This window comes from Loxodonta africana, chromosome 3, assembly GCF_030014295.1.
Source record: "Loxodonta africana isolate mLoxAfr1 chromosome 3, mLoxAfr1.hap2, whole genome shotgun sequence".
Taxonomy (NCBI): Eukaryota; Metazoa; Chordata; class Mammalia; order Proboscidea; family Elephantidae; genus Loxodonta; species Loxodonta africana.
Genome location: NC_087344.1, coordinates 206,435,705 through 206,462,788, shown reverse-complemented (window position 1 = coordinate 206,462,788; position 27,084 = coordinate 206,435,705). Strand labels below are relative to the sequence as shown.

General features: G+C 43.5%; 1 protein-coding gene across 2 annotated transcripts in view; it reads left to right on the top strand.

Moving 5' to 3' along the window:
• The window catches only part of ABCB10 (ATP binding cassette subfamily B member 10), a 53,021-nt gene that overhangs the window by 8,041 nt on the left and 17,896 nt on the right, over window positions 1–27,084 (top strand). Inside the window, exons 1-8 of one of the 2 annotated variants that reach the window (XM_064282915.1) lie at window positions 6,753–14,188; window positions 14,878–15,078; window positions 15,939–16,141; window positions 18,307–18,441; window positions 19,156–19,302; window positions 20,233–20,368; window positions 22,895–22,990; window positions 24,624–24,833. In XM_064282915.1, coding sequence (XP_064138985.1) covers window positions 14,182–14,188; window positions 14,878–15,078; window positions 15,939–16,141; window positions 18,307–18,441; window positions 19,156–19,302; window positions 20,233–20,368; window positions 22,895–22,990; window positions 24,624–24,833 — 1,135 coding nt within the window. In that variant the 5' untranslated portion in view covers window positions 6,753–14,181. Of the gene's footprint in view, window positions 1–6,752; window positions 14,189–14,877; window positions 15,079–15,938; window positions 16,142–18,306; window positions 18,442–19,155; window positions 19,303–20,232; window positions 20,369–22,894; window positions 22,991–24,623; window positions 24,834–27,084 lie in introns of those variants that run through there. The other variant, XM_023553958.2, reaches the window with a different exon arrangement.

Below are 27,084 nucleotides of genomic sequence, written 5' to 3'. Positions count from 1 at the left end.
TGTGTGTCTAACTTGCTCATTGGTGTAGGAGAGAGTGATGTTCAGGGAAACCTTGGTTAACAAAAATCCAACTAACCAAAACTGAAAAGATCTTATTTTACTTTTTTTCCCTAAATTTTATTTATTTTGTTGTTGAGAATATACACAGCAAAACATAAACACCAATTCAGCCGTTTCTACATGTACAGTTTAGTGACAATGATTACATTCTTTAAGTTGTACAAACAGCTTTTCAGGTCACTTGGTAAATAGGCCAGAGTAGCATACTAAAATGAGGGATATGTTGCCTCCAAAATCCAAAGAGGCCGACTAGGCATTGTGCCTCCTTTTTAGTTGTGGGCAGGGCCAGATACAATAACTTATCCTTCACTTTAGAAGGAATATCTCAACATACCCCGTGCCACTGAACCCCTAGAAATTTCACTGAGGTGGAAGGTGCCTGAGTTTTTGTCAGATTAATTTCCCACCCTCTAGCATTACAAATGTTTTACCAGTAAGTCCAGCGTCATTGACAGTTTTTCCTTACTATAGGGTCGCTATGAGTCAGAATTGGCTTGACGGCAGGGGGTTTGGTTTTGTTCTTAGGTCCAGTCAGCATAATGTCATCGATGTAATGTACCAGTGTGACATCTGAAGGAAGGGAAAGGTGATCAAGGTCCCTGTGGACTAAATCACGGCAAAGAACCGGAGTGTTAATATAGCTCTGAGGTGGGACACTGAAAGTGTATTGCTGGCCTTGCCAGCGGAAGCAAACTGCTTCTAGTGGTGCATCAAAACAGATAAGGAGAGAAAGGCGTTAGCTAGGTCAGTAGCTGCATACCAGGTACCAGGAGGTGTATTGATTTGCTCAAGCAGTGAAACTGCATCTGGAACAGCAGCTGCAATTGAAGTTACCCCCTGGTTAAGTTTTTGGTAATCTGCTGTCATTCTCTAGGATCCATCTGTTTTTTGCACAGACCAAATTGGTTGAGTTGAATGGATGTGTGGGAATCTCCACCCTTGTATCCTTCAGGTCATTGATGGTGGCAGTCCCTTCAGGAATGCAGTATTGGTTATGGTTTACTATTTTTCTAGGTAGGTGTCTTAGACATCTAGTCATGTTGTAACAGAAACACCATAAGTGGATGGCTTTAACAAAGAGAAGTTTATTCACTCACAGTCTAGTAGGCTAGAAGTCTGAATTCAGGGCACCAGCTCCGGGGGAAGTCATTCTCTCTCTGTCAGCTCTGGAGGAAGGTCCTTATCATCAGTCTTCCCTTGGCCTGGGAGCATCTCACCACAGGAACCTCAGGTCCAAGGGACACAGTGTGCTCCCAGTGCTGCTTTCTTGGTGATATGAGGTCCCCATGTTTCTCTGCTCACGTCTCTCTTTTGTACCTCGAAAGAGCTTGGCTTAAGACACTAGGTAATCTTGTAGATCTCATCAATATAACTGCTGCTAATCCATCTTACTACGTCATAGTGATAGGATTTACAACATATGGGAAAACCACATAAAATGGTGGACAATCACACAATACTGAGAATCATGGCCCAGCTAGGTTGCCATATTTTTTGGGGACACAGTTCAATCCATGACAGTAGGGGTAGCTCTAATGGCTTCCACTTGGCTTTTCCTATCTTAATAGCCCTTACTCCACTTGTCAGGGATCCAATGTGGGGATTCTGCCAGTTGCTGAGTATATGTATTACATTTTTTATTTTGGAACTGGGGAAATCACTTCAGGATGGATTCACGCCTGCTGTGCGATGGATATAAGACTCTGTTAATAACTTGACCTACATATGCGGCCACTCTGACTGGTGGGCCACAGTGACATTTTGAGTCTCCTGGAATTCGTGTAGTTCAGAGCAAGTATCCAGTAATTCCCGAAAAACTGATTACTTCCTTTTCCCCAATAAACAGTCACTCTCATAAAAGGCCGTGGATCCCTTTGGGGAAGGGTGGGAGAGAGATTAAGAGTATAAATTTTTGGAAGTATAATGGAATCCTTCCTCAAGGGGACCCATCTGCCTGTTTACTCAAGGGATTGTGGTTCAGTAAACTGGCCAAGTCTGGGAATTGATTGAGGGGCTGTGGCTCTATTCTGGCAATTCAAGTTAGACTGCTGTTCGCTTGACCTAGAATTCTTCCGTTTGTACAGATCAAGTAAATATTGAGTATGTGTCCTATCTATTTCACTCCTAGGACACTATGACTAAGTAGCCAGGGCTATAAGTCCATATGAGTCAGACTATTCTGATTACTACTTTGACTATGCTGTCCATTATGGTAACCATGCCCACCTAGTCTTTGTCAGTTGAGTGCCACTACTTGGCCCCTACCACCTTGGTGTCAAATCAGCCCCGTTGTAGTTAGATGTCTAATTCACTTAGGGTAGTTCCCACTGTCAAATCTGGTTTACACAAAATAACAATCACAGCAGTCTTCAAGGATGCTGGGACTCCCTTCACAAATTTGTTCCTCACTGTTGTAGTAAAAGGTGTGTCTTCTGGGCACTCCATGTGTGGTCTGTGGGCCTAACCAGATAAATTCACTCTAACCTGCCAATTTCCCTAAACCTTTGGATACCTTCTTCTACAGTATACCAAGGCAGGTCTGGTACTTCAGCTTGATTTAGTGTAAGCCACCGTGTAATCCATGCTTCAGTGATCCAACCAAATAAGCTATTAGATCCTTTCCTAACCTCTTGAGCTGAAACACTGAATGAAGAATCTGTGCTTAGTGGGCCAAAATGGGTGGTGGGGATGTGTTTTGAGAACATTCAGCATTGTCTTGTAAGGCATCTGCCTCAGGCGATGGATGCCCCAGACAATGACTCAGGCAAAGGCTCTTTAGACGCAGCTGGGTTAATCTCATCAGATGGGGCTGGAGGGGCTAATGGTTTTACTAGAGAGGGTGGATGTCTTAGTTCTAGTGCTACTGTAACAGAAATACCACAAGTGGATGGCTTTAACAAAAAGAAATTTGTTCTTTTGCAGTCTAGGAAGCCAGAAGTCCTAATTCAGGGTGCAGCCTCCAGGGATGGGCTTTCTCTCTCTGTCAGCTCTGGGGGAAGATCCTTGTTGTCAATCTTCCCTGGTCTAGGAGCTTCTCAGTGCGGGGACCCTGGGTCCAAAGGACATGCTATTCTCCTGGCTCTTGTTTCCTGGTGGCATGAGGTCCCCATGTCTCTTTGCATGCTTCTCTCTTTTATTTCTCAAGAGAGATTGACTTAAGACACAACCCAGTATTGTAGACTGAGTCCTGCCTCATTAACATAACTGCTGCTAATCCCACCTCATTAACATCATAGAGGTAGGATTTACAGCACATAGGAAAACCACATCAGATGACAAAATGGTGAACAGTCACACAATACTGGAAATCATGGCCTAGCCAAATTGACATACATTTTCGGGGGATACATTTCAATTCATAACGGTCCATCCTTTGACCCCCCCCCCAAATCCATGTCCCTGTCACATGTAAAACACATTTATCCCATCATATCATAGCAAAAGTCTTTAACTCCAAGTCTAAAATCCAAAAAATTACTCTTCATCTGTGAAATCTAGCATACAAGTTATTTGCTTCCAAAGTACAGTGGTGGAACAGGCACAAGCTAGACATTTCCATTACAAGCGGTAGAAATTGGAATGGTAACAGGCAACAAGCAAGTCAGCTGAATATATTACATTGCCCTCAAGAATTGAAAATAATCCTCTGTTCTCTGAGACCATTTACACAATGGCTGTGACCTCCAGACTGTCGTGTTGGCCACACTCTCAGGATTCTGAGCGGGGCGCAGTCAGCCCTGGGCTTCAGCTCTGCCTTCCAGGCCCACTGGAAAGCAACACTGCTTCCTCGTATTTAGGCAGCTCCATTCTCCTAGTCCATCTGAGTGGTGGTTCCACCCTTTGAGACCCCAGAGGTTGTGTCCCTACCCTTTGAGACTGAGGCAGCTCTGATTCCTGTATTCGTTGTCTCTTCAGCTTTTGCTTCCTGTTTCCTTGGCCTCTAAGCCCCTCGGGCCTCACCACCTGCATCTGCTCTGCTGGGCCAAGTGTTCCAAAGCCCCATATCTCCATTGATAAGTGCCTGCAGGCACCCCAATCCGCCAGTCAACCTCAGCTGGAAGGCACTCGGCTCTCTAGCTCCGTGGGCTGGCAAACCTAGCTCCACTGATAAGTGCTCCAAGGCATCCCACTCTGCCAGGGAGCCTCCTGCGCAAAGCCATTCAGCTCTCTTGCTCCATGGGTGGGCTCCGGTGCTGTCTTGCACTGGTCACATGGTTCTGCTGCTACTGTTTCTCTGTTGCTGCTGTTTTTCTGCTGCTGCTTCTCCCTGTCTCTGCTGTCTCCAGTTTAACAACTCTCCTCACTTCCTCCTGGGTCCTCACCAGAATTGCCTTTGATATCCATAATTCCCCCAGCAGTCTATTCAAGGTAATTTAGGCCTTTACTGTTAGGCACTTTAAAACACTTCGAGCCCCTACCCATTCAAAGTTTCAGTACCTCTTCTACATATTAGGTATGTGTAGGGGAGCACCCCACTCTCCTGGTATCAGACTGTCTTAGTTACCTAGTGCTGCTATAACAGAAATACCACAAGTGAATGGCTTTAACAGAGAGAAATTTATTCTGTCACAGTCTAGGAAGCTAGAAGTCAGAATTCAGGGCACCAGATCCAGGGGAAGGCTTTCTCTGTCAGCTCTGGGGGAAGCTCCCTGGTCGAGGAGCTTCTCAGTGCAGGGACTCGGGGTCCAAAGGATACGCTGTTCTCCTGGCTCTTGTTTCCTGGTGGTGTGAGGTCCCCATATCTCTGTTTGCTTCTCTTTTATATCTCAAAAGAGATTGACTTAAGGCACAACCTAATCTTGTTGATTGAGTCCTGCCTTATTAACATAACTGTTGCTAATCCCACTTCATTAACATCATAGAGGCAGGATTTACAGCACATGGGAATATCACATTAGATGACAAAATGGTTGACAGTCACACAATAATGGGAATCATAGCCTAGCCAAGTTGACATACATTTTTGGGTGACACAATTCAATCCATAACAGTGGCTCAGCAGACAAAGTTGGAGTAATCTCTTCAGATGGGAGTGAGAGGGTGGGTCTGTTGGCAGGACTGAGTCAACAGAATTTAGGGGCTCAGTGTCCCCAACTTCCTGATTATTTGCCCATATTTCTCCATCCCAAGTTTCAGGATCCCATTTTTTCCCAATTAATGACCTCAAGTTAACTTCAGACACTACCCGAGGTTGGGAATTCAGTTGGTGTTGCAACAGCTCTGTTACTACAAGAAATAAGGCTTTCTTTCAAGCGCAAGTGGAAACTTTTAGGTCGTTTATGCAGCACTTGAGCTTTGACTCTGAAGCCCTGAGCTCATCTCTTTCATTCACCACTTTGTCTAGCAAAAGCAGGACCAACCAACCAGCTTCCATATGCTTCTCACTATGATGAAATTGTAGAAAGGTATCAAACATGCGATCACCCAGAGCCTTGCCTTGTACCAATACCTCATCTGTTGGTGGTGGTATTTTGAGTATTTCTACTGCCACCTCACACCATGATTAGCAGTGCCCTCTTTATTACTGAAAACAGACTCATCAACATCTTTAAGACTAACCAGATTTGAAAACCACTTTAGAAAACTCAATGCGTAGACAATTTTGTTTCTCTAGAACCACTCTTGGTACCAGATGTCTTAGGCTGGGTTTTCTAGAGAAACAAAACCAGTAAAGCATATAAATTTGTACAGAGAAATTTATATCAAGAAAATGGCTCATGTGGTTGTAGAGGCTGACAAGTCCCAAGTCATGGTTCAGGCTGGGGGCTTCTCCTGACTCGCTTAGCTGCAGGGGCTGGCGAACCCTACATCAGCAGGCCAGACAGCAAGCCTCTGGCTCACAGGCTGTGGAGTCCAGCGTATCCCAAGATTGGCAGACAAGACGACAGGTAAGCTGCTAGCTCAAGTTCCAAGAACCGGAGGTCAGACAAACAGGAGCCATCTGCATAATCCAGAACAAGCAAAAGCCCACGGGCTTAGCCAGGAAGTCCACCTTTTTGGATGCAGGCTACACCTCCCAGGAAACGTCCTTTCAACTGATTGGCTGCTTATAGCAGATCTCATCATGGAGGTGACTGCATTCTATCAAATCTCATTATGGAGGGGATTACATTATTACGTAGCTGCCAAATAAATCATAACTGTCAAACCACTGAGAATCATGGCCCAGCCAAGTTGACACACAACCTTAACCGTTCTCAGTGTACAGACCTTTTATTGGGTTTTTATAATAGTGGTCTTATACAATATTTGTCATTTTGTGATTGACTGATTTCACTCAGCACAGTGCTCTCCAGATTCATCCATGTTGTGAGACGGTTCGCAAATTCATCCTTGATCCTTATCATTGCATCGTATTCCACTGTGTGTATGTACCATAATTTGTTCATTTATCTGTCGATGGGCACTTACGTTATTTCCGTGTTTTTGCTGTTGTGATAATGTAGTCAACATGGGGGTGCGTATGTCTGTTCATGTGACTGCGCTTATTCCTCTAGGGTGCATTCCTGGGAGTGGTATTGCTGCATCATATGGTATTTCTAGTTCTAGTTTTTTAAGGAGGCACCATAACATTTTCCATAGTGGTTGTACTATTTTACACTCCCACTGGCAGTGCGTAGGAGTTCCAATCTCCCCACAACCTCTTCAACTATTTATTATTTTCTGTTTTTTTTTTTTGGTTTATTTGTTTTTAATTAGTGCCAGTAACGTCCGGGTAAGATGGTATCTCAATGTAGTTTTGATTTGCATTTCTGTAATGACTATTGGGAGCCCTGGTGGTACAGTGGTGAAGAGCTATGGCTGCTAACCAAAAGATCAGCAGTTCGAATCCACCAGCCACTCCTTGGAAACTCTAGGGTAGTTCTACTTTGTCCCATAGGGTTGCTATGAGTCAGAATCAACTTGATGGCAGTGAGTTTGGGTAATGGCTAATGGTCACGAGCGTTTCCTCATGTGTCTGTTAGCTGCCTAAATGTCTTCTTTGGTGAAGTTTCTGTTCATCTCCTTTGCCCATCTTTAAATTGGATTATTTCTCTTTTTATAACAAAAAGAGAAAGTGTTGAAGTATTCTATAGGTTTTAGAGATTAAATCCTTATCGGATTTGTCAAAGCCAAAATTTTTTTCCCAGTCTGTATGTTCTATTTTTACTCCTTTGTGAAGTCTTTTGGTGAGCATAAGTGTTTAATTTTTAAGAGCTCCCAGTTATCTAGCTTATCTTCTGGTATTTATGCATTGTTAATTATGGTTTTTATTGTATTTACGCCATGTATTTTTTTTTTTTTTTAATAGGGCGCCTAGCATCGTCCCCATTTTTTCTTCCATGATCTTTATCGTTTTATGTTTAGGTCTTTGATCCATTTTGAGTTAGTTTTTGTGCATGGTGTGAGGTATGGGTCCAGTTACATTTTATAACAAATGGACATCCAGTTTTGCTAGCACCATTTGTTAAAAAGACTTTCGTCCTTTGTCAAAGATCACCGTTACTCTTTAAGAACGAGTGTTCAGAATTAGAACTGTGAGGAATTCCGTTGGGAAATGTGCATCCTTATTTTGAATTACAGGTTTGATTTAGAAACTTGAGGAGGAGGGGAAAGGCATACAGCTTTATAGCACTTTCCATACATTCTGCTTTCGGAAGTTTTTGATAAGGCACCAGATTAAACCAGTGATATTAGCTGCTGATTACTCCTCTGTTCATCGGAAGAATCTACTCTGGTGCCTACCTGCTCGTGGAGACACCATTGTGCCGGCCTCTGCACAGAACCCTGAGTTAAATACTTTACCTGTCCTTTGGGCTTTCATTTCAGCTTGGGCCTTATTGTCATGAGCATGACGCTTTGAATCAAGATCCCAAGGTCTTGCATAGTGTCCAAAACCTACATGTGCAGAGAAACACCAGAAATTAGTGTAACCAGATATATTTATTGTGAGTAGATACATTTGAATCAAGTGGCATCAAACTGAAAGTATTGGAAATGTGCTTGGAAGAGGGGATAGTGAAAGCTGGTTATATAGGTAACAGATTTTCACTGGGCGACTGCCATGAATTGAATTGTGTCCCCCCAAAAGTGTGTGTAGCAGTTGGACTGGGCCATGATTCCCGGTATTCTGTGATTTTCCTCTGTGTTGTAGATGATGCCTCTATGATGTTAATGAGGGAGGATGGCTGGCAGTTGTGTTAGTGAGGCGGGACACAACCTACGAGATTGGATTGTGTCTTGAGGCAATCTCTTGGGATATAAAAGAGAGAAGGAAGCAGAGAGACGGGGGAACCTCATACCACCAAGAAAGCAGTGCTGGGAACAGAGCGTGTCCTGTGAACTCAGGGTCCCTGCGAAGAGAAGCTCCTAGTCTGGGGGAAGATTGATGAGAAGGCCAACAGAGAGAAAGCCTTCCCCTGGATCTGACACTGAATTTGGACTTTTAGCGTACTTTACTGTGAGAAAATAAATTTCTTCTTGTTAAAGTCATCCACTTGTGGTATTTCTGTTAGGCAGCACCTGATAACTAAGGCAGTGACCTTTGAATATAGGTCAGTATTTGTTTGTCAAGAATCATATATGTTAATCCTCAAGGTGGTCAATTCTTAAGAATTTAAAGTATTGGGATATGGGCGAGGTAGTCTCCTAAAGGCCATTGTAAACGCCTCATGTCGGCTTCTCAGGAGATGGAATCAGAGTACATGCAGACTTGCAGGGTCAGTCATTCGTAAAAACAGTCATTAAGGACATGCCATGCATCAAAGCACATCTGGAAATTTAATCATCAAGGAATTTTGCTTTAAGGGAAGTTTCTTGTTCCTGACCTGTAGTCGGCCTCTTTCAGCTAGCCCAGCACAGCCTGTTTAGGATTTTGGGGTGTCTGCACTTTCCCTTTGTGATCATTGTCTCAGATGAGATTTATGATCACTTTAAGCTTGGTGAGTGTTTCTTCTGTGTAGACTTCCAGTTATAAGAGTCACCACTTATCATGGTCTGGTTTCATAGATTCCTTGAGCATTTACAGATCCTCAGATATTCTCTGTGCCATCTCTTTACACTCTTGAGTCAGGGCCTAGTGTAGACTTGAGCCGAATTGTAGGAACGGTGCTGGTTTAGAACTTGAGAAACTTCAGAAAAGTTTGAATCAAAGGCTCAGAGATGATTCCTCAAGGCACATCAAGTGCTGCACAGATCTGGGAACAGTTGGTTTGTAGCAAAATTGTTGAAACAGGCTGAATAAAAGTACAACATGGTAAGCAACAACGGAAACATAATAGGATGATAACTGTGCAGTGATACGTAGAGATTTCTTCTGGACTTCCCAGCTTGAAAGCCATTGTTGGAATAGCTCACCTAGACTGGGAGTAGGATCAGACATTTGGTTAATTGCGTTCTTCATGTCTGAAACATATTGGGTAACGTTACTGAATTCATCAGCAATATAAGTACAGCACTCAGTTTTAATTATAGCACAAGTTCCTCCTGGGGCGGCAGTCAGGATATATAATAGATTCGATTTTGAAGGACAAACTTGCTCATTTGGATCATTTCAGTGTTTAGAGCCAGAATACTCTTAGAAGTAACATTCAAGACTGATTGAGTTAATTTATTTAGAGTTTCAGTGTGTGCAATAACATCTAACTCGATAGAGGGTACGAATAAAGCAACCAAATACCAATAAAAACAGAGCAAGTCCTTTCAGCTCAAAGGGGAGGGGTGTTGTGGTAGGGAGCTAACCATCCCATTTGATGGGCTCTGTCAGGAAGCTGTTGTTTGGTGTGATTACATTGTTCCCAAAAAAGACAGGTAGTAGTACTTAGGGAACCATATCCTGGAGTTAGCCATACAAATCCATCCCACAACTGCCAGACAGTGGTTCTGCTGGTGGTTCTGTTTCTGGGAGCATTTCTAGCAGTTTCTCTGGCCATTTGTAAGGTGCAGCTGAGAGAGAACGTATATCCACAACTAGGTTCACTCAGGGTATGATTTATGGACCACAAATAAGGATTATCAAGAGTTATGGATAAATTTAGTATGTTAGATTCCTGTTTTTCCTCAGGTATAAACTTGGCAAGAGAGACCCAGTGTTTCCCTTGCAATCGGGGAAGACCCACCAGAGGAGCTGGAGGTGGGCGTAAGGCCACAGATCCAGCAGTTTGTCTGATTTAATGTTTGTGCAAATAAATGAGCCCATTGAATAAAAACATTGCTTCTCCAAGGGTGAATATAAGGAGTTCTTAGAGAAAAATATGGGAAAAAGGAGGCTACTTTCATCGAGGACAGAAGAAAGGGAAAAGAAAAGAAAAATAGGAAAAGAAAAAAATTAAACTCATTTAGGTGGAATCTTGGTCTGATAATCTTGGGATAAGTGTCTACGTCTTAGACGTTGTCTACTTTGGAACGTCCTCAGCAGAGACAAAAGTGGAGGTCACCAGTAACTTCGCTTGTCCCAGGGTTCGGTGGAGCTCTTTTGAGTTGGGAAATGTGTACGTAGGGTTTTACTGCGCATTGATTTGTAAGCAGGACTTGGTAAGGTCTTTTCCAACGAGGTTCTGTAGAGCGTTTTCGTTTGCAAGTTTTTCCAAAATACTAGATCTCCCGGTGCCAACGGGGGGTCATTTTCAAGACTGAAGTCATCCTTTTTTTCCGGCGAAAGTTTGTTACGCCCGTGTAAACATTTATAGGAGTTCAGCATATCAGCATTAACTAATTGAGAATCAATATAAGCAGTGTGACTTCAAAGTAAGGGTTGTCCAGTCACAGTCTCAGGAGGAGTTAATGTTTTGCAGAAGGGGTGGATCTGAGGTTGAGTAAAACTAGGGGCAGTACCTTTGGCCATGGCAGATGTGTGATTTGGTTAATTTAGTTTAATACCATGTGTTCTTTCAACCAAACCAGATGATTGGGGGTGGTACAGGGTGGGCAAATGTTGAGTAATTGGAAGTATCTGGGAGATTTCTTTGATTTCTTGTCTGATGAAATGAGTTCCCTAATCACCATGCAAAGTGGTGAGGGTACCCCAAGAAGGAGTGATGTCTTCCAAAAAATTTTTTGCAATGAAGGTGGCAGTTGCCCTTTAACAGGGACGAGCTTCAGGCCAATGTGAATACATACAGGTAGGGAGCAGAACATACCTATATAGAAGGAGGAAGCTGAATGAAATCCCTTATCAGTTCAGTAGGTGGGGGAAATTGTCCAAAGGAAACCTTTAATGGCTTCTCTGCATTACGTTTGTGGCAAGTTGGGCATGAAGCATAAACGTGTTTGTCAAAGGGTAGAACTTTTCCCCACTAAGATAGCTCCATAATCTGGATCATTTTGTCCGCTGCAAGCTGGATTAGGGAATGTAGAGTGCAGACCATGGAAGTTGTTCAATTTTGAGACAATACTGGTTTTTTGTTAGGTCCGACCCAGCGACCTTATTCCTGATTCAGACAACATCCTTGGGCTTCCTGTTGTTTTCTTCCAGTGTCAGGAACGAGACTGCTATGCTGGATTTTTAATTCTTCAGGAGTGGCTGGCAGAGTTTCGTTCACCTTACGCATATAAATAGGAATGACCTCATTTAAACTGGCCACAGCTTTTGCAGCTTTACTGGCCAGTGCATTCCCTTTATGTTCAGTACTTTGTTTACCAGTATGGGCTTCAACCATAATGACAGCAGTTTCTTGAGGCAAAAGAAGAGCGTTGAGTAGGTGACTACCTTGAGTCCAGCTCTTTATGTTATACCCAGATGAGGTAAAGAGTACTCGTTGTTTCCATGGCATTCCAAAGTCATGAACCATGCCGTGTACGTACCTGGAACCTGCATATATGATGACGGTTAGGCTCTGAGCGAGCTGGCTTTACGGGTTAGAGCTGTTAATTCTGCTTGTTGCACAGAGCTAACCTCCAGCAGAGACTGCTGCTCCAACGCTTCGGTATCGGTAGTGACAGGTACCCAGCTGTATAGCTTTCTAGGGAGTTTTTTTTAAATCAGAACCACCAGTATAGAGAATGAGATTGGGTTTCGTGAGAATGCTATCCTTGAAGTCAGCTCTGAGAGTCAACAGTTGTTCAGTTAAGTCTAGGTGGTCCTGGTATGGTTCACCTTCATCAGATAAGGGAAGAAGAGTAGCAGGGTTAAGAAGATGGCATCTGGGAATGTGCAGATGAGGTGAGGAAAGTAAAAGGGTCTCCCAGGAGAAAAGTCAGCTGGTGGACAGATGTTGGGGTAAGGCAGAGCTAAGTAAGGCCCCTCGGAATGAGGAACAAGAGCTTTCAAATCGTTCCTCATCACTGCTGCATTTTGCAAATAACACATCCACGTAAATAACGTGCTCACACAAAAATAACACGTTGGTGGGGGGTTGCACGTTGGCAGAATTATTTGTGTAAAACTACGGGTAAGTCTGCAGTGACTGCTGCTAATTTACCAGTGGCAGCTGCTGCTTATAACCAGGGAGGGTAGACCTGGGCCGCCGGGTCAGACTTGGAGCTCTGATAACCAGTAGGTCTTCTTTGGTTTCCATGTTTTGGAGTCAGATCTCCTAGTGCATTTCTGTTTCTTTTATGTATAGATAGGATAAAAGGCTTGTCATAATTAGGGTTTCCCAGGGCTAGGGGTACAGATAGGGCCCTTTTTAGCTCCTGGAACTGATGTTTCCTTTCTTTAGTCCAAACAAGAGGTTCAGAGGTTTCAGTTTTCAATAAGGCATAAAGAGGTTGGGACATGAGAGCAAAACTGGGGATCCAAGTTAGGCAGTGTCCACACAGGCCCAGGAACCCCTCTAAGCTGTTTGTTCGTATGAAGCAAAGGAAAGTCGCAAATAGTTTTTAAACGAGAAGGGTCCAGGTGAATACCTTGACTAGTGAGGAAATGTCCTAGATATTTAACTTGGGAAGGACTGATTATAATTTGTCTTTAGAGACTTTATATCCCTTATGGGGCACCTGGGTTAGCAGATAAACAGAATCCTTTTCACACCTTTGCTTAGATTTGGGACAGTTGTCCACGTACTGACTGAGGACAGCCTTACCGGGAAATCTGAATCGCCTAGGTCCACTTTTAACACTTGAGAAAAATAACTAGGGGACTCAGTCAGCCCTTAAGGCACAACTGTCCAGGTGAATTATTGCCTTTCCCAAGTGAAGGCAAACAAGTATTGGCTTTGTAGATGGACAGGAATATTAAAACAAACAAACAAACAAACAAAAACTGCATAAAGTCAGTGATAGTGTAAATTGTCCCCTCAGGGGTACTTGGTATAAAAGTAGGTGGGGCAAGTTTAATTGATGAAGGTCTTGTACAAATCTCCACGCTTTGCCATGGGGCTTTTTAACAAGCAGGATTGGGATGCTGCAAAGACTAATACGAGGTATAATAAATGCCTTATTTAGGAAATCTTTATAGGGGTGAGACTTTGAATGGCCTCGGATTTCAAGGAGTATTGAGGTATAGCAGGGAAGAGTTGAAAGCGGTCAATTTGGACTTTAATAGGTTGGGCACTTAGTATATTCCTTATGTCAGTAGAAGAGATTGTCCACAGCTGAGAAGGGGTAGTAGCTAGTGGGGGGTGTTCTGTCTCCTAGAGGCCCTTTTCTATGGCAGATTTAGGGGTGGGGTTTTCTGGAAGTTGAAGAATTACATTCCCTTTCATTTCCCAGTCTATGTGATGTCTTCTGATCGGGGTGGCTCATTCAGGTTGAAGGCCATTAACAAACGTAGAGTTAAAAGCTATCCCAGCGCTATTTATTTCTAGGCCAGAATGTTCAGAGAAAGTTTGGTTATGCATTCCTGGAAATTGTATACAGTTGAATTTTGGCCCAGTCAGTCTTTCAGGGAAAGGTTTTTGGTATAGCTTCTAACAGTTTATGAGCTGCAGCCTTAGAGTCGTTTAAAAATTCAGCTGGGGTCACGGTACCAGTTTCTAAACTTCATTCAGCATTTTTTCATTCCACTAACTGAATCCATTTGGAGGCTTCTCCTGGACCCACTAGAATGTGTGTTAGCTGATATAAGTCAGGGAAGCCTGGTGGGGTAGGCTTAAATTAGTATATATCCTGAATTTCTCTGTGAATTTCCATGGGTCTTCCACAGGGTTAGAAAATTCCTTTGCTACAGCCCTTACCTCGGCTTTGGACCATGGAGTAAAAGTAATGACTGGTGGGTTTTGTTTTTGTTCTTCCCGTCCTTTACAGAGTTTTTGTGTGTGTGTGTGTGTGTGTATTTGTTTTTTTTTCACATCGGGCTGGTATTCTGTGGATTTATTCCCCAAAGCAATACTACTAAGAAGGAACTTAACCACATGTGTCGTGGGTGCCCATAACTGCTTTTCAAAGGTTACATAAAGGGTTTGAAATCCTAGACATAAACAAGAGTTTTGCCTAGATAGTTGATCTTCAAGCTAAGGTATAGTTAGGCTCCAGGGAGGATTAATGTATCACATGCATGTGGGAAAAATAGGATCTGAGATGAACACCAAAACTAAGAAGCAGGGAAGAGGCCAGAATGCATTTTATAGTTAGCTCTCTATCATGCCTGGTAAGGAAAGGCTAGTCAGAGCAGGGTGAGGCAGAGTCATTTCATCTGCCTGGAGTGATCAGTCAGGTCCTCACAGCCACCTAACTCCTTCTGGCCTTAGATCCCATTTTGTGCTTCCCTTTAGTTAGGGATCCTGGCACCAAAGGAGGAAGTTCCTAGCAACTGATACCAATACATACTCTGAAGACAAGTTTATTTAAAAAAGAAGCATTGTCAACCCAGTGTCAGGCAAAATTTGCAAAAAAGAAAGAAGAGTAAAACCCCAAGCTCTCCTGAAGTGCTGACGGCATGGTGGTGCTCTCTCCTTCCAGCCGCTGTGGGGTTTCTGGCCGTGTCCAGTGTCATCACCATGTCTGCCCCTTTCTTCCTGGGGAAGATCATCGACGTCATCTACACAGACCCCGCTGTGGACTACACCAGCAACCTGACCAGCCTCTGTCTTGCTCTCAGTGGTGTGTTTCTGTGTGGAGCTGCTGCTAATGCCACCCGTGTCTACCTCATGCAGACTGCAGGTACAAAGCCCTCTGTCTTGGGCGCACAAAGAAATGCGTGGGGATCCTGTGGATTTGGTTTGGGCCTCCAGCTCCGTGTGCTTTGTGGCTCCTGCGTCTCCTCCCCAGGCATCACGTTCAGGGGGACAGACCCCCAGTCTGGCCTGATGCTGGAGTTATGGGGTGCTTTATATCGGGCACTAGCTTCTCAACTCTTTTACGTGAATGGGTGGGAGCTGCAAGGGAAATAGCCATATCTATCTTATGGGGAGGTTTGAGAAGAGGCTCTCAGTCATGAGACTGGGAGTTCTGGAGCTCTTCAGGTAGCTGCGATCACCCATTATCTCCCCCGTGCTTTTGTTTGCCCTTCAGTATTTCCCTGAAGAGGCCTAGTTGTTAATAAGGCAAATAACTATCACAGTAATGACACAGAGCTTGGGACACCAACTCTTAGTCTGTTGCCTGCCATTAGCTGATAAAATACTCTGTAGATCATTAACCAGTTCTCGCTATTTGTAGGTTTAATACAGAAAAGGGTTGCCAAGGAGTAGCAAAATTAGCTTTTGAGGAGTTAATGTAGTGAAACTTGAGTGTAAATAGTCATTTTTTTTAAAAACCTCTCAGTCATATGCTGTTTATTACTGCCTCCTCTCCCCAGCATCCACAGTCTGTAGTTACTAAGGGAAAATTAATATTCCTCACCCATATGACTGTTCAGATGCCATGGCTGAGGCAAACACCGTTTCCACTGATGCGACATGGTGCCCTAGACATGCCTCAGTGGCTACAGGGCTTAGAAGGTCTTACGACACCAGGCCAAACTGCTCCAGACAAATGGCCGTACCCATGTGATGTGATGTGATCTCCTCTTGCTTTTGCAGGTCAGCGCATTGTGAACAGGTTGAAAGCTTCATTGTTCTCCTCTGTTCTGAGGCAGGAGGTTGCTTTCTTTGACAAGACTCGCACAGGTGAACTGATTAACCGCCTTTCCTCAGACACTGCTCTCCTGGGGCGCTCAGTGACTGAAAACCTCTCGGATGGACTCCGGGCAGGGGCCCAGGCCTCTGTTGGCGTCGGCATGATGGTATGTTGGCTGGTTCTCATTTGGTGCCTTCTGGCTGAGGCTTGGCCTGTGCCAGCCTCCTGAGCATGAGGTGAGCTTCCGGGCACTGCTCCTCGCCATTCTGTGAGCATGTAGAGCCAGGAGCGCCACCACCAGGCCCCAGGGTGTACACATCACCTCCTCCTTTGGGGTCTTGCTGTGTCCGTCGCATCTTGCTGAGACTTCAATCCACCGATCCTTGAAAGACAGCCCTAACTCTCCTTCCACTTGTCATTGTTATGTGTCCCAGTCCTCTTTCAACTCTTTGTTGTTAGAGGACATGGAGCTTTTGGTTTCTCCGCCATCTTGATCACGCAGGGGATGTGTTGCTCTGGTTGTTCAGTGCCCTTGAGCTGATCCAGAGTGGAGTGTAGGTAGTCCCCGACTTAGAATGTATTCTAGTTATGACAAACCATCTGTTTTTTTTTTTTTTTTGTACATCTTATTGTTAGTCATATGTATTACATACAGTGTTGCAGCTTGTAATCTGCTGGTGGTGTCACTCCCAGATGTTCAATGTTATGATTTGCTGTTCAAAGCCGTATAACAGGCTATGAAAACTTAAAAAAGCAAATAGAGGTATTTGACTTACATCAGAACTGGTTTATGGCAGCATCATCAGAACAGAGCCAGAGCCAACCCCATCATAAGTCAGGGACAACGTGTACAGAATTCCTGGCCTCCTCCGTATCTGTTGTAGAAAAGCCAGGTCTAGTGTGTTCAGGATTGGTCCAAGGGCACAACATTTCCATCCTCTGTTCAGAAGCTCTCTGTCAGGTGACTTCTGTATGGTATGCTGAATACTCGTGGCATTTTTTTTTAAGATAAAAATGTCTGAAAAGTTTTGCCAAAACAGGCTTTACATGGTGATTGAAAATTGGCATTGATTAAGGGTCGGGTTGCACAGCTGATTATTCTAATTGCTGTCAGTAAGTTGAATAGGCAAAAGTTGTGTGATACATTTACAACGACGACAAAGAAAAGAGTACCTGCTGAGGCTGCTTATGTACAACCAAAAACCTCACAAGATTTGGTTTCTTCATTTGGAGGTTTACGGTCATAGTTTCACGGGACATCCCAGTTAATTACTGGAGCCCTGGTGGCGCAGTGGTTAAGAGCTCAGCTGCTCACCAAAAAGGTCTGCAGTTCAAATCCACCAGCTGCTCCTTGGAAACCCTATAGGGCATTTTTACTCTGTCCTGTAGGGTCACTATGAGTCAGAATTGACTTGACAGCAATAGGTTTTTTTTTTTTTTTGCCAGTGAATTGGCCTAATAACATGTTTAGCACTTCTGTTCTACTTCCTAGTTCATCGCATAGTGCCTGGAGTGTCTTAAAAACTTGCAACAAAAAATTATTGGCCATCCAAGGCACAACAATTGGTCCATATTCACCTGGAGCAACAGAGGAAGAAGGAGCATCAGGAATACAGGAAATGGAATGTACGGCTAATTGCCTGTCTGCACTGCTTCTTCTGCCATGAGACCAGAAGACCTGGACGGTGCCTGGCTACCATTACTAAACATTTTGATCAAAGATTCTATAGAAAAATCCTGATCAAAGGGGGGAAAAATGCAGAACACAATTTTAAATTTTCGTGGACTCCAGATTTCTTGGAGCCATGACGGTTGGATGAACCCCTAAAACTACTGGACTGAGATACTCTTTAAACCTTTAACTAAAAATATCCCCTGAAGTCTTCTTAAAACTGAACAATAGTTCAGCTTAACTAGTAAAAGAATGTCTGCCTTGAACATTATTCTCTTTTAAGAACTGTTTATATAGGCTCAAATTGCCAACAGCAACTCAAAAGATTAGATGGCAACCTTAGGGAGCAGTGAATTTATGTTAATGGGGGAGGATCAACTCAGAAAAGGAGGGTGAGAATGGTTGCACAACTTGAAGAGTGTAATCAAGGCCACTAAATGGTACACGTAGAAGCTGCTGAATGGGTGTATGTTTTGCTGTGTATAGTCTCAACAACAAGAACAATATAAATAAAATTAAAAAAAACAGGCTATACAACTTTGCGATAGCACATTTGAGCAGGCCTGTTTACTAAAAACAACAACAACTACATAAAACTGCAGTAGGTAATGAGAATTTCTTGCCACTCTGTAACACTTTCTGGCTTTTGTTTTGGACAGTTTTTTGTCTCGCCTGATCTGGCCACTTTTGTTTTGAGTGTTGTGCCTCCCATGTCCATCCTTGCTGTGATTTATGGACGATACCTACGGAAACTGACCAAAGTCACGCAGGATTCCCTGGCACAAGCCACCCAGGTAAAGGTCCTCTTGGTCTTCTGTAGAATAGGTTCACAGCCAAGTTTCTAAGGGGCAGACCCTAAGGGATGGCTTAGGCTTTCCAAGTCCTTTCCCTGTTTCCTGAAATCATCTGCTTTTACAGTAGACTACTGCCACATCTCAGAGTAGATCTGACTGGGCTGAGTGCCATGTGAACGTCTTCTTATCGTCGCTGTTTCTCATAGGGCAAAAAGCTAATTATGTTTGAAATCATCTCTATTAATTTATAAAGTTAGTTTTGCCGTGCTCTGTGGTATTGTCGTTAAAAAAAAAAAATTAAAAGTAACTTTTTATGTTTTCACGTTACAAAGGCCATGCATGTTTATAATGCAAAACTTTGAAATAGAGATAAGGAGAAAAAACAAAAACACACATAATCCCGTCTCTCAGAGTTAAATTAATATCATTAACAACTCAGAGTTTGCCCTTTCAGATCTTCTTACCACGTAAAAATGTATTTCTGTATCTTTGTTCCTATTGATCTGTCTATATGATGTGTATATTTATATACTTTTTTTTTTTAACAAGAATAGGATTCTGTATACTCTGCTTTGTAATCTTTTTTTTTTAGTCTTGTATCATGGGCAGCTTTCCATTGATAGCGTCTTAAAGAGGAGAATCGTATTTTAATTTTGCCTGTTGAAACTTCAAAATCTAACCCCTCACATGGAAATGTATTTATTTTTCTCCCAGCTAGCTGAGGAACGTATTGGGAACATAAGAACCGTTCGAGCTTTTGGGAAAGAAATGACCGAAATTGAGAAATACACCAGCCAAGTGAACTATGTGATGCAGTTGGCGAGGAAAGAGGCGTTTGCTCGGGCTGGCTTTTTTGGAGCAGTAAGTACAGCGTTTCAGGAAGAATGGAAGGGCAGATGTTAAGATTGTCAGAGAATTCTGTGGCTCTTGCCGTAGGTAAAAATAATTTTTCTACTTTGACACTAAGAATTACTGTCTCAAATGTATTTTTGTGAAAGAAGAGGACTCTGTCGGGAGACTACACACTGTCTGAGATAAGGCACTGGTTCTCACGGTGTGGTCCCAGGTCAGCGGCACCGGCACCACCTGGGGACTTCCCAGCCTGGGCTTTAATCAGCCCCCGGGTCATCTAGTGCCCGTGACAGTGAGAACCACTGAGGAATAATGGAAAAAACCCAGTGAGTTTCAGGAAGGAAGTGTGGAACACCAATCACAGTGAACACAAGTACAACACTGAACTAGAAAATCACCACAAGGACAAATTCATACAGTAAAATGAGCATCCTGGGAGACCTGTAGAGGTAATTCAGTAATTGCCATCATCTGTTTTTTTTTCACCAGATGAGGAAACAAAGAAAAAAAAATATCGTTTTTTTTACCAGATGAGGAAGCAAAGGCTCAGAGAGGAGGGCACTGTGACAGACCAGGTCACAGGGAGAAGACTCTAGCTGTTCAGCCAGTGCCTTCACCCACTGTGTGTCACTAAAACGCATAAGTGTGTGTAATACATACTTAACTTGTTTCCTCTAGTTGGGGAAGAAATCTTTAATATTTTGTCTGTTGCAAACTGAGTAGGTTGAGTCAAACTAGGAATTCGATGGGTGACTGAACACCTATGTTTTCATGGGAATGAGGCGATTGCCGTTAATATTGCAATATTTCAGTACAGCATTTATTTGAAATTCAGATTGGATTTAATATTTCAGAGTGATTGTAGAAGTGTTTTAAAAAAGCCTCGTTGCTCTCTTTTGCAGCCTGTCCCTCTGACGCCTGTGTTTCTTTCCCCTGCAGGCGGGGCTTTCCGGGAACCTGATTGTGCTCTTGGTGCTATACAAAGGAGGGCTGCTGATGGGCAGTGCCCACATGACAGTGGGGCAGCTCTCTTCTTTCCTTATGTATGCTTTCTGGGTCGGACTGAGCATTGGAGGTACATAATCTAACCAGGTGTGGAGAGTTTCAAATGAAATATAAGGTGTATCATTTACAAAATAAAAACTTAACTCTCACATGACTCTACCTCTGGGCAATTAACTTCATCTGAAAAAATGTGCTAGAATGTTATTCCAACTTAGCTTTTAAAGAAAAAATTATGGGTGTGGTCCTTTCATGTAGGCAAGCAGTTTCTTGGTTGGAAAGTTGTGGATCTTTGCAGGCCTGCTGCAGCTCAGCTTCTTAACTTTTGACTGTAGGGTGGAGGGAGGAGGAAGGGTAGCTGCTGAACAGAAATGTGTAAGGAAACCCACAAGCTATGGCTGTGATGCTTTCGCGATTGGCACATCCCTGGGGAATAAAATTTCTTTCATACAAAGTCAACCAAGTTAAAAACTAATGAATGATACAAATACTTGTAAATTATAAGGCACATGAAGCAGAGTTGCTTGTTTTAGTCAGAAATCTGAGTTCAGCTTATTGTCTGTTTCTGGGTGGAGGGAGGTAAGGCCCACCGAGGCAAAGTGGTGTGAAGTCCGCGAAGTATTTTTTCTGGACCTTTCCTGCATTCTCCACCAGCACGGCACAAATGATTTCCTGTTCTTCGTTTTCCTTCCTCCTTTCCAAAGGGAAGATGGAAGGGTTAGGTAGACAGCTTGGTGTCTGATTGACAGAACTTCTGGTTATCGTACAGTGTTACCTCAGCCAGAGGTTTTTTTTGTTTTGTTTTGTTTTTTTAAGGTCTAGTTGTAGATAGAGACTTTTCCTTAGGCACTACAGGCAAGTCAGGGCATTTCCTGGAGTAAGATTTGCAGAGACTCCTAAAAATAGCATTTTAGTTCTGTTGGCTGGTCTCAGAGTAAAACCCTGGTTAAGACATTCCAGGGTGCTGACTGATCTGGGAATTGAGAGGGTTCATTCAGGAGAGCCCGAGGAATGACGAGTTGCTCTTTTCTCTCGGTCCCCTGGTTGAGCCTGCTGGAGCTGGAGTCCCAGAATGTGCTGAGCCAGGGGTGCCTGGATCCCTTTGTGGTTGTGTTTCTGGAAGACCTGTCCCCTGTCCTGCCATAGACTGGACTTGCCTGCCACCACTTCTCCTCCCCACGGCCTTTCTTCCTACAGTCCATGCCTCACCACAGCTCATGTTTCTACCCTGGCCTCGTGTTTTCTGCCATGTTTGACATTCTCCTCCTTAGCCACCCTCCCTTTTTTTCCTACTACTTGACAGTATAGAAGCTGTCTCTGTTTTGATATTCTACTGCCCTGCTTTTATTCTGACAATGTATCTTGCACAGAAATGGGTTGGAAAACACAGCTGTGTACCATCAGTAGTCAGTGACCTCCCTGGGTTATTGAAGGTGCTGACGAGGCTCTGTCTAGCTGCAGAAATTGGCTAGCTTGGGTTTCTTAACCACCACAGGTTGTACCTCACCCCTGGCCAGCTGTCTGGTAACATGCATGCCATCTCGAACAAGGAGGGAGGAGTGGAAGCATGGGTGCATCGTTGTAGGTCTAGCACCACCAGATATCTCTATGTTTACAACCTAGACGGGTACTTAAAGGTTATGAAAACATATTGAACAGGTTGACCTGGATTTTAAATGCTTTTGTAAAGCTCAGTGTTTAAAGTGATTCTGTGATGAATCTGCAAAGCAAGAAAGCTTTATTTTATTTATTAAATACATTGGGATTTTCATGCATTGGTTTCTCCTTAGAATAGTACACTAGAAACAAAACTCCCAAGTCCATTGGCTGCTGAGAGGGTGTTGGGAGTGTCATCTGAAGAAAAGCATGCTTGTTTGTTTTGAATCACTGCGGCTCTTGCATCTTCCTCCTGAGCTCCAGTAAACTGCACTGTGTCCTGCACAAGTGTCCCTGTGCTGTAGAAAGAATGTCTGCGTTGCGCTCTGCTGGCATCCTTGCTGAGGGGAAATACCACAAGCATATGTTCTCTCAGCCGGACATGGACCACCGCTTGGAGTTTCTTTGTGTTGAGCCATTAATTAAATCCTGTTCAAAGCTGACTTTAAAAACAGATTGCTGGAATATTGAGCATTACAGAATTCCTTCTCATTTTCTAAGCTATGTGAAGGAAGTATTCACCAGGGTGCCTGAAGTAGGTTTGACTTTGTGGCTATGTCCTTAAAATAAATATTGGGTATTTTGTACTCCTTTTACTATGGGATAAGTATTATATTTTATTTATGCTGTTGTGCTTTTTGACTGGGTGGACTAGCCATAGCACCATGGTTTTAATTCAGTGGTTGATTAGTATGGCTCTATGTATTTGTAAATTTCCTGATCAAAAATTAAGTCCATATTAGAAGTAGTCAGTGAAATTGAGGAGAAGAATCCATAAGAAAACAAGGGTATGAGACAGAGGGAACTTTGAATACAGATGCCAAGATAGCTGCCTTAAATTCTTTATGGAAAGTAACAGATGTTACTATTCCAGGGGAGTGGGAGGAGCCAGGGCCATTTCCTGGTGTCCAGTGATGTTTGTGGACTTTGCTGTTTTTCCCAGGCCTGAGCTCTTTCTATTCCGAGCTGATGAAAGGACTGGGTGCTGGAGGACGCCTCTGGGAGCTCCTGGAGAGAAAACCTGAGCTTCCTTTTGACGGTGGGTCCTCTGTAGGTTTGTTCTTTGCTGGGACAGATGTGGCTTTGGGCAGTTAGACAGCCCTGTCCTCCATGTGAACAGTGAGCCACCCGGGGCGCTGGGCACACAGACGGCTTCAACTCAGCTTGCAGTGGAGCAGTCACGTGGCTTTCCCTGTCTTTGTCAGTTTCGTCCCTGGTATCTTCTGTACTTTCCTAGCTGTTTTTTGCTATGAAATATGCTTTTTTCACACCAGTGGGCGAAAACCAAACCAAACCAAACCCACTTCTATCAAGTCTGTTCCGACTCATAGCTTCCCTAGAGGACAGAGTAGAGCTGCCCCCATAGGGTTTCCAAAGAGCACCTGGTGGATTTGAACTGCCAACTTTTTGGTTAGCGGCCGTAGCTCTTAACCATTATGCCACCAGGGTTTCCACACCAGTGGGTAGTAAATTAATTATCAATCCAACTCTTTTGTTACTTCCACTCATACAGTAGGCAAGGCACGTCTCCATGATGTAAATGATTATGCCGGAGGCTGATAAAATGGGAAATGTAATGAAGGGCTGGACAGAGTCCTGCCATGCTGAGGACTAGAACACCTGAAGGCTGTGTGGCAGGAGGACAGTCCACGCTTCCTGTCAGACAGAAGGAGGGTGGTCACAGAGAAAGGACATTGTTGGGGCATTACAGGGCCCCAGGATGCTTATGGGAGGGGTGTGGGCTAGCCCCTCATGGGCTTCCCACTGTGCCTCCCTGCAGATGGTGTGTTACCCATGAGAGCAGGATAAGTGTGTGGCCCCAGGCTAGCCCACTAGATTTGTCTTCCCTAGTGATTTTGAAATTTGTGTGGGACGGTAGGGTGGGGAGGAAGGGGCAGGGATCCTCTCTATAAAAGCCTCTAAATTTTCTGGCATTTTGGGGTAGGGTGGAGGTTATTGGTACCAACTGGATATTGGTCCTGGTTTCCTAGAAGCCCCTAAGCAGGGAGATACGGGGACCTGGACCAGTTAGCGAAGACTCAGGAGGAGTGGTAGAGTTGTAACCACTCCCCATTATTCACTGACTCCCAGAAAGTTGTTTGTTAGCCCCCAAGTCGATGAGTGAAAGCCTGTGTTCTCCAATATGACAGGCTTAGAAAATAAGCCCAATTGAGGAAGACTGAGTGGTTTCTCCCAAGTCAGCGGCAGGTGACTGCCAGGACAGAGTAGGTCTCTGCTTTCCCCAGTTCTGGGCTGTGTGCAGACTTTTTGTCCTCCCCTCAAACATTTATTGAGTGTAGGTTTGATGCTAAGATAAACGCTGGGCAGGGGAGCTACGTAGATGTAGTGTGGCCAAGTGGGAAGGTAACTAGGCTTGAAACCAGACTGACCCAAGAGCAGACCTAATTCTGCCACTTGTTAGCTTGGGTGAGTTGGTCGACCTCAGCCTCAGTAAGACTGGGTAACGTTTCTCCCTCTCAGGGTTGTTGAACGCAGTAGGTACAGAGCAGGCCGTGGTAAGCATTTGGACATAGGCCTGCACCGACTTGCCCATCAAGAGCTCCTGCTCCAGGACCATAGCTGGGGTGGCCATTCAAACTAGCAGGAGAGTTAAATTCAGCTATGAGTTTGATTTTTACTCTAAGTAATTGGTATTCCATCTTGTGTTTCAGAGGGGGTCAGTTTAAAGGAGAAAGACTTCCAGGGTGCTTTGGAATTTAAGAAAGTGCATTTTGCCTACCCGGCCCGCCCAGAAGTGCCGATATTCCAGGATTTCAGCCTTTTTATCCCATCAGGATCTGTCACAGCACTGGTTGGCTCAAGTGGTTCTGGCAAATCAACAGTGGTTTCGCTCCTACTGAGGTTGTATGACCCCATTTCAGGTAAGTGTTTCACCATATTGTAAGGTGGGAAGACCCTCCTGTGCCTTGGAGAGGATAATACGTAAGGGCAAGGACTTCTCAGCTTTAGAGTCCTAAATGCCAGAGGGTTTATTCCCAGCAAAGATGTCCTTTGCAGCTGATTTGCCCAATGGAATGCGTCGTTTGATTTCTTGACAGCTCCTTCCATGAGTGTTGATTATGGATCCAAGTAAAATGAAATCCTTGGCAACTTCAATATTTTCCCCATTTATTGTGATGTTGCTTATTGGTCCAGTTGTGAGGATTTTTGTTTTCTTTATGTTGAGGTGTAATCCGTACTGAAGGCTGTGGTCTTTGATCTTCATTAGTAAGTGCTTCAAGCCCTCTTCACTTTCAGCAAGCAAGGTGTGTCATCTGCATAGCTCAGGATGTTAATGAATCTTCCTCTAATCCTGATGCCCTGTTCTTCTTCATATAGTCCAGCTTCTCGGATTATTTGCTCAGCATACAGATTGAATAGGTATGGTGAAAGGATACAACCCTGACACACACCTTTCCTGATTTTAAACTACACATTATCCTGTTGTTCTGTTTGAACGACTGCCTTTTGTCCTATGTACAGGTTCCTCATGAGCACAATTAATGTCCTGGAATTCCCATTCTTCACAGTGTCATCCATAGTTTGTTATGATCCACACAGTCAAATGCCTTTGTGTTGATAATAAAACACAGGTAGACATCTTTCTGGTATTCTCTGCTTTTAGCCAAGATCCATCTGATATCAACAATGATATTCCTTGTTCCATGTCCTCTTCTGAGTCTGGCTTGAATTTCTGGCGGTTTCCTGTAGATGTACAGCTATAACTGATTTTGAATTATCTTCAGCAAAACTTTACTTGCGTGTGATATTAAGGATATTGTTTGATGGTTTCCGCATTCTGTTGGATCACCTTTCTTTGGAATGGGCACAAATGTGGTTCTCCTTTAGTCATGTGGCCAGGTAGCTGTCTTCCAAATTTCTTGTCATAGATGAGTGAGCACATCCAGCACTACATCCGTTCGCTGAAACATCTCAGTTGGTATTCCATCAATTCCTGGAGCCTTGTTTTTCACTAATGCCTCAGTGCATCTTGGACGTCTTCCTTCAGTACCATTAGTTTTTGGTTGTATACTACCTGCTGAAATGGTTGAATGTTGACCGATCCATCTTCTTTTGATGCTTCCTGCATCGTTGAATATTTTGCCCGTAGAGCCCTTCAGTATTGCAACTCCAGGCTTTAAGTTTTTCTTCAGTTCTTTGAGAAATGCCGAATGTGTTCTTCTCTTTTGGTTTTCTAACTCCAGGCCTTTGCACATTTCATTATAATACTTTATTTTGTCTTCTTGAGCTGCCCTTTGAAATTTCCTGTTCAGCTCTTTTACTTCATCATTTCTTCCATTGGCTTTAGCTCCTCAACATTCAAGAGCAAGTTTCAGAGTCTCTCCTACCATCCATTTTGGTCTTTTCTTTCTTTCCTGTTTTTTAACGATCTCTCACTTTCTTCTTGTATGATGTCTTTGATGTCATCCCACAACTTGTCTGGTCTTCGATCATTAGTGTTCACTGCATCAAATCTATTCTTGAGATGGTTTCTAAATTCAGGTGGGATATACTCATGGTTGTACTTTGGTTTTCATGGACTTATTTTAATTTTCTGTAGCTTCTACTTGAACTTGCATATGAGCAATTGACAGTCTGTTCCATAGTCGGCCCCTGGCCTTGCTCTAACTGATCATGTTGATCTTCTCCATTGTCTCTTTCCACAGATGTTGTCAGTTTGATTCCTGTGTATTCCATCTGGCCAGGTTCATGTGTATAGTCACTGTTTATGTTGTTGAAAAAAGGTATTTGCAAGGAATAAGTCATTGGTCTTGCAAAATTCTATCATGCAATCTCCAGAGCCATTTCTATCACCAAGACCATATTTTCCAACTACTGATACTTCTTGTTCCCAACTTTCATATTCCAATTACCAATAATTATAAATGCATCTTGATTGCATGTTCGATCAATTTTAGACTGAAGAAGCTGGTAAAAATCTCCAGTTTCTTCATCTTTGGCCTTAGTGATTGGTGCATAAATTTGAATACTAGTCATATTAACTGGTGTTCTTTGTAGGCATATGGATATTATCGTGTCACTTACAGGGTAGACCTTGCAGTGTTCTTTTTGATGATGAATGCGATGCCATTCCTCTTCAGTTTGTCATTCCTGGTATAGTAGACCATATGG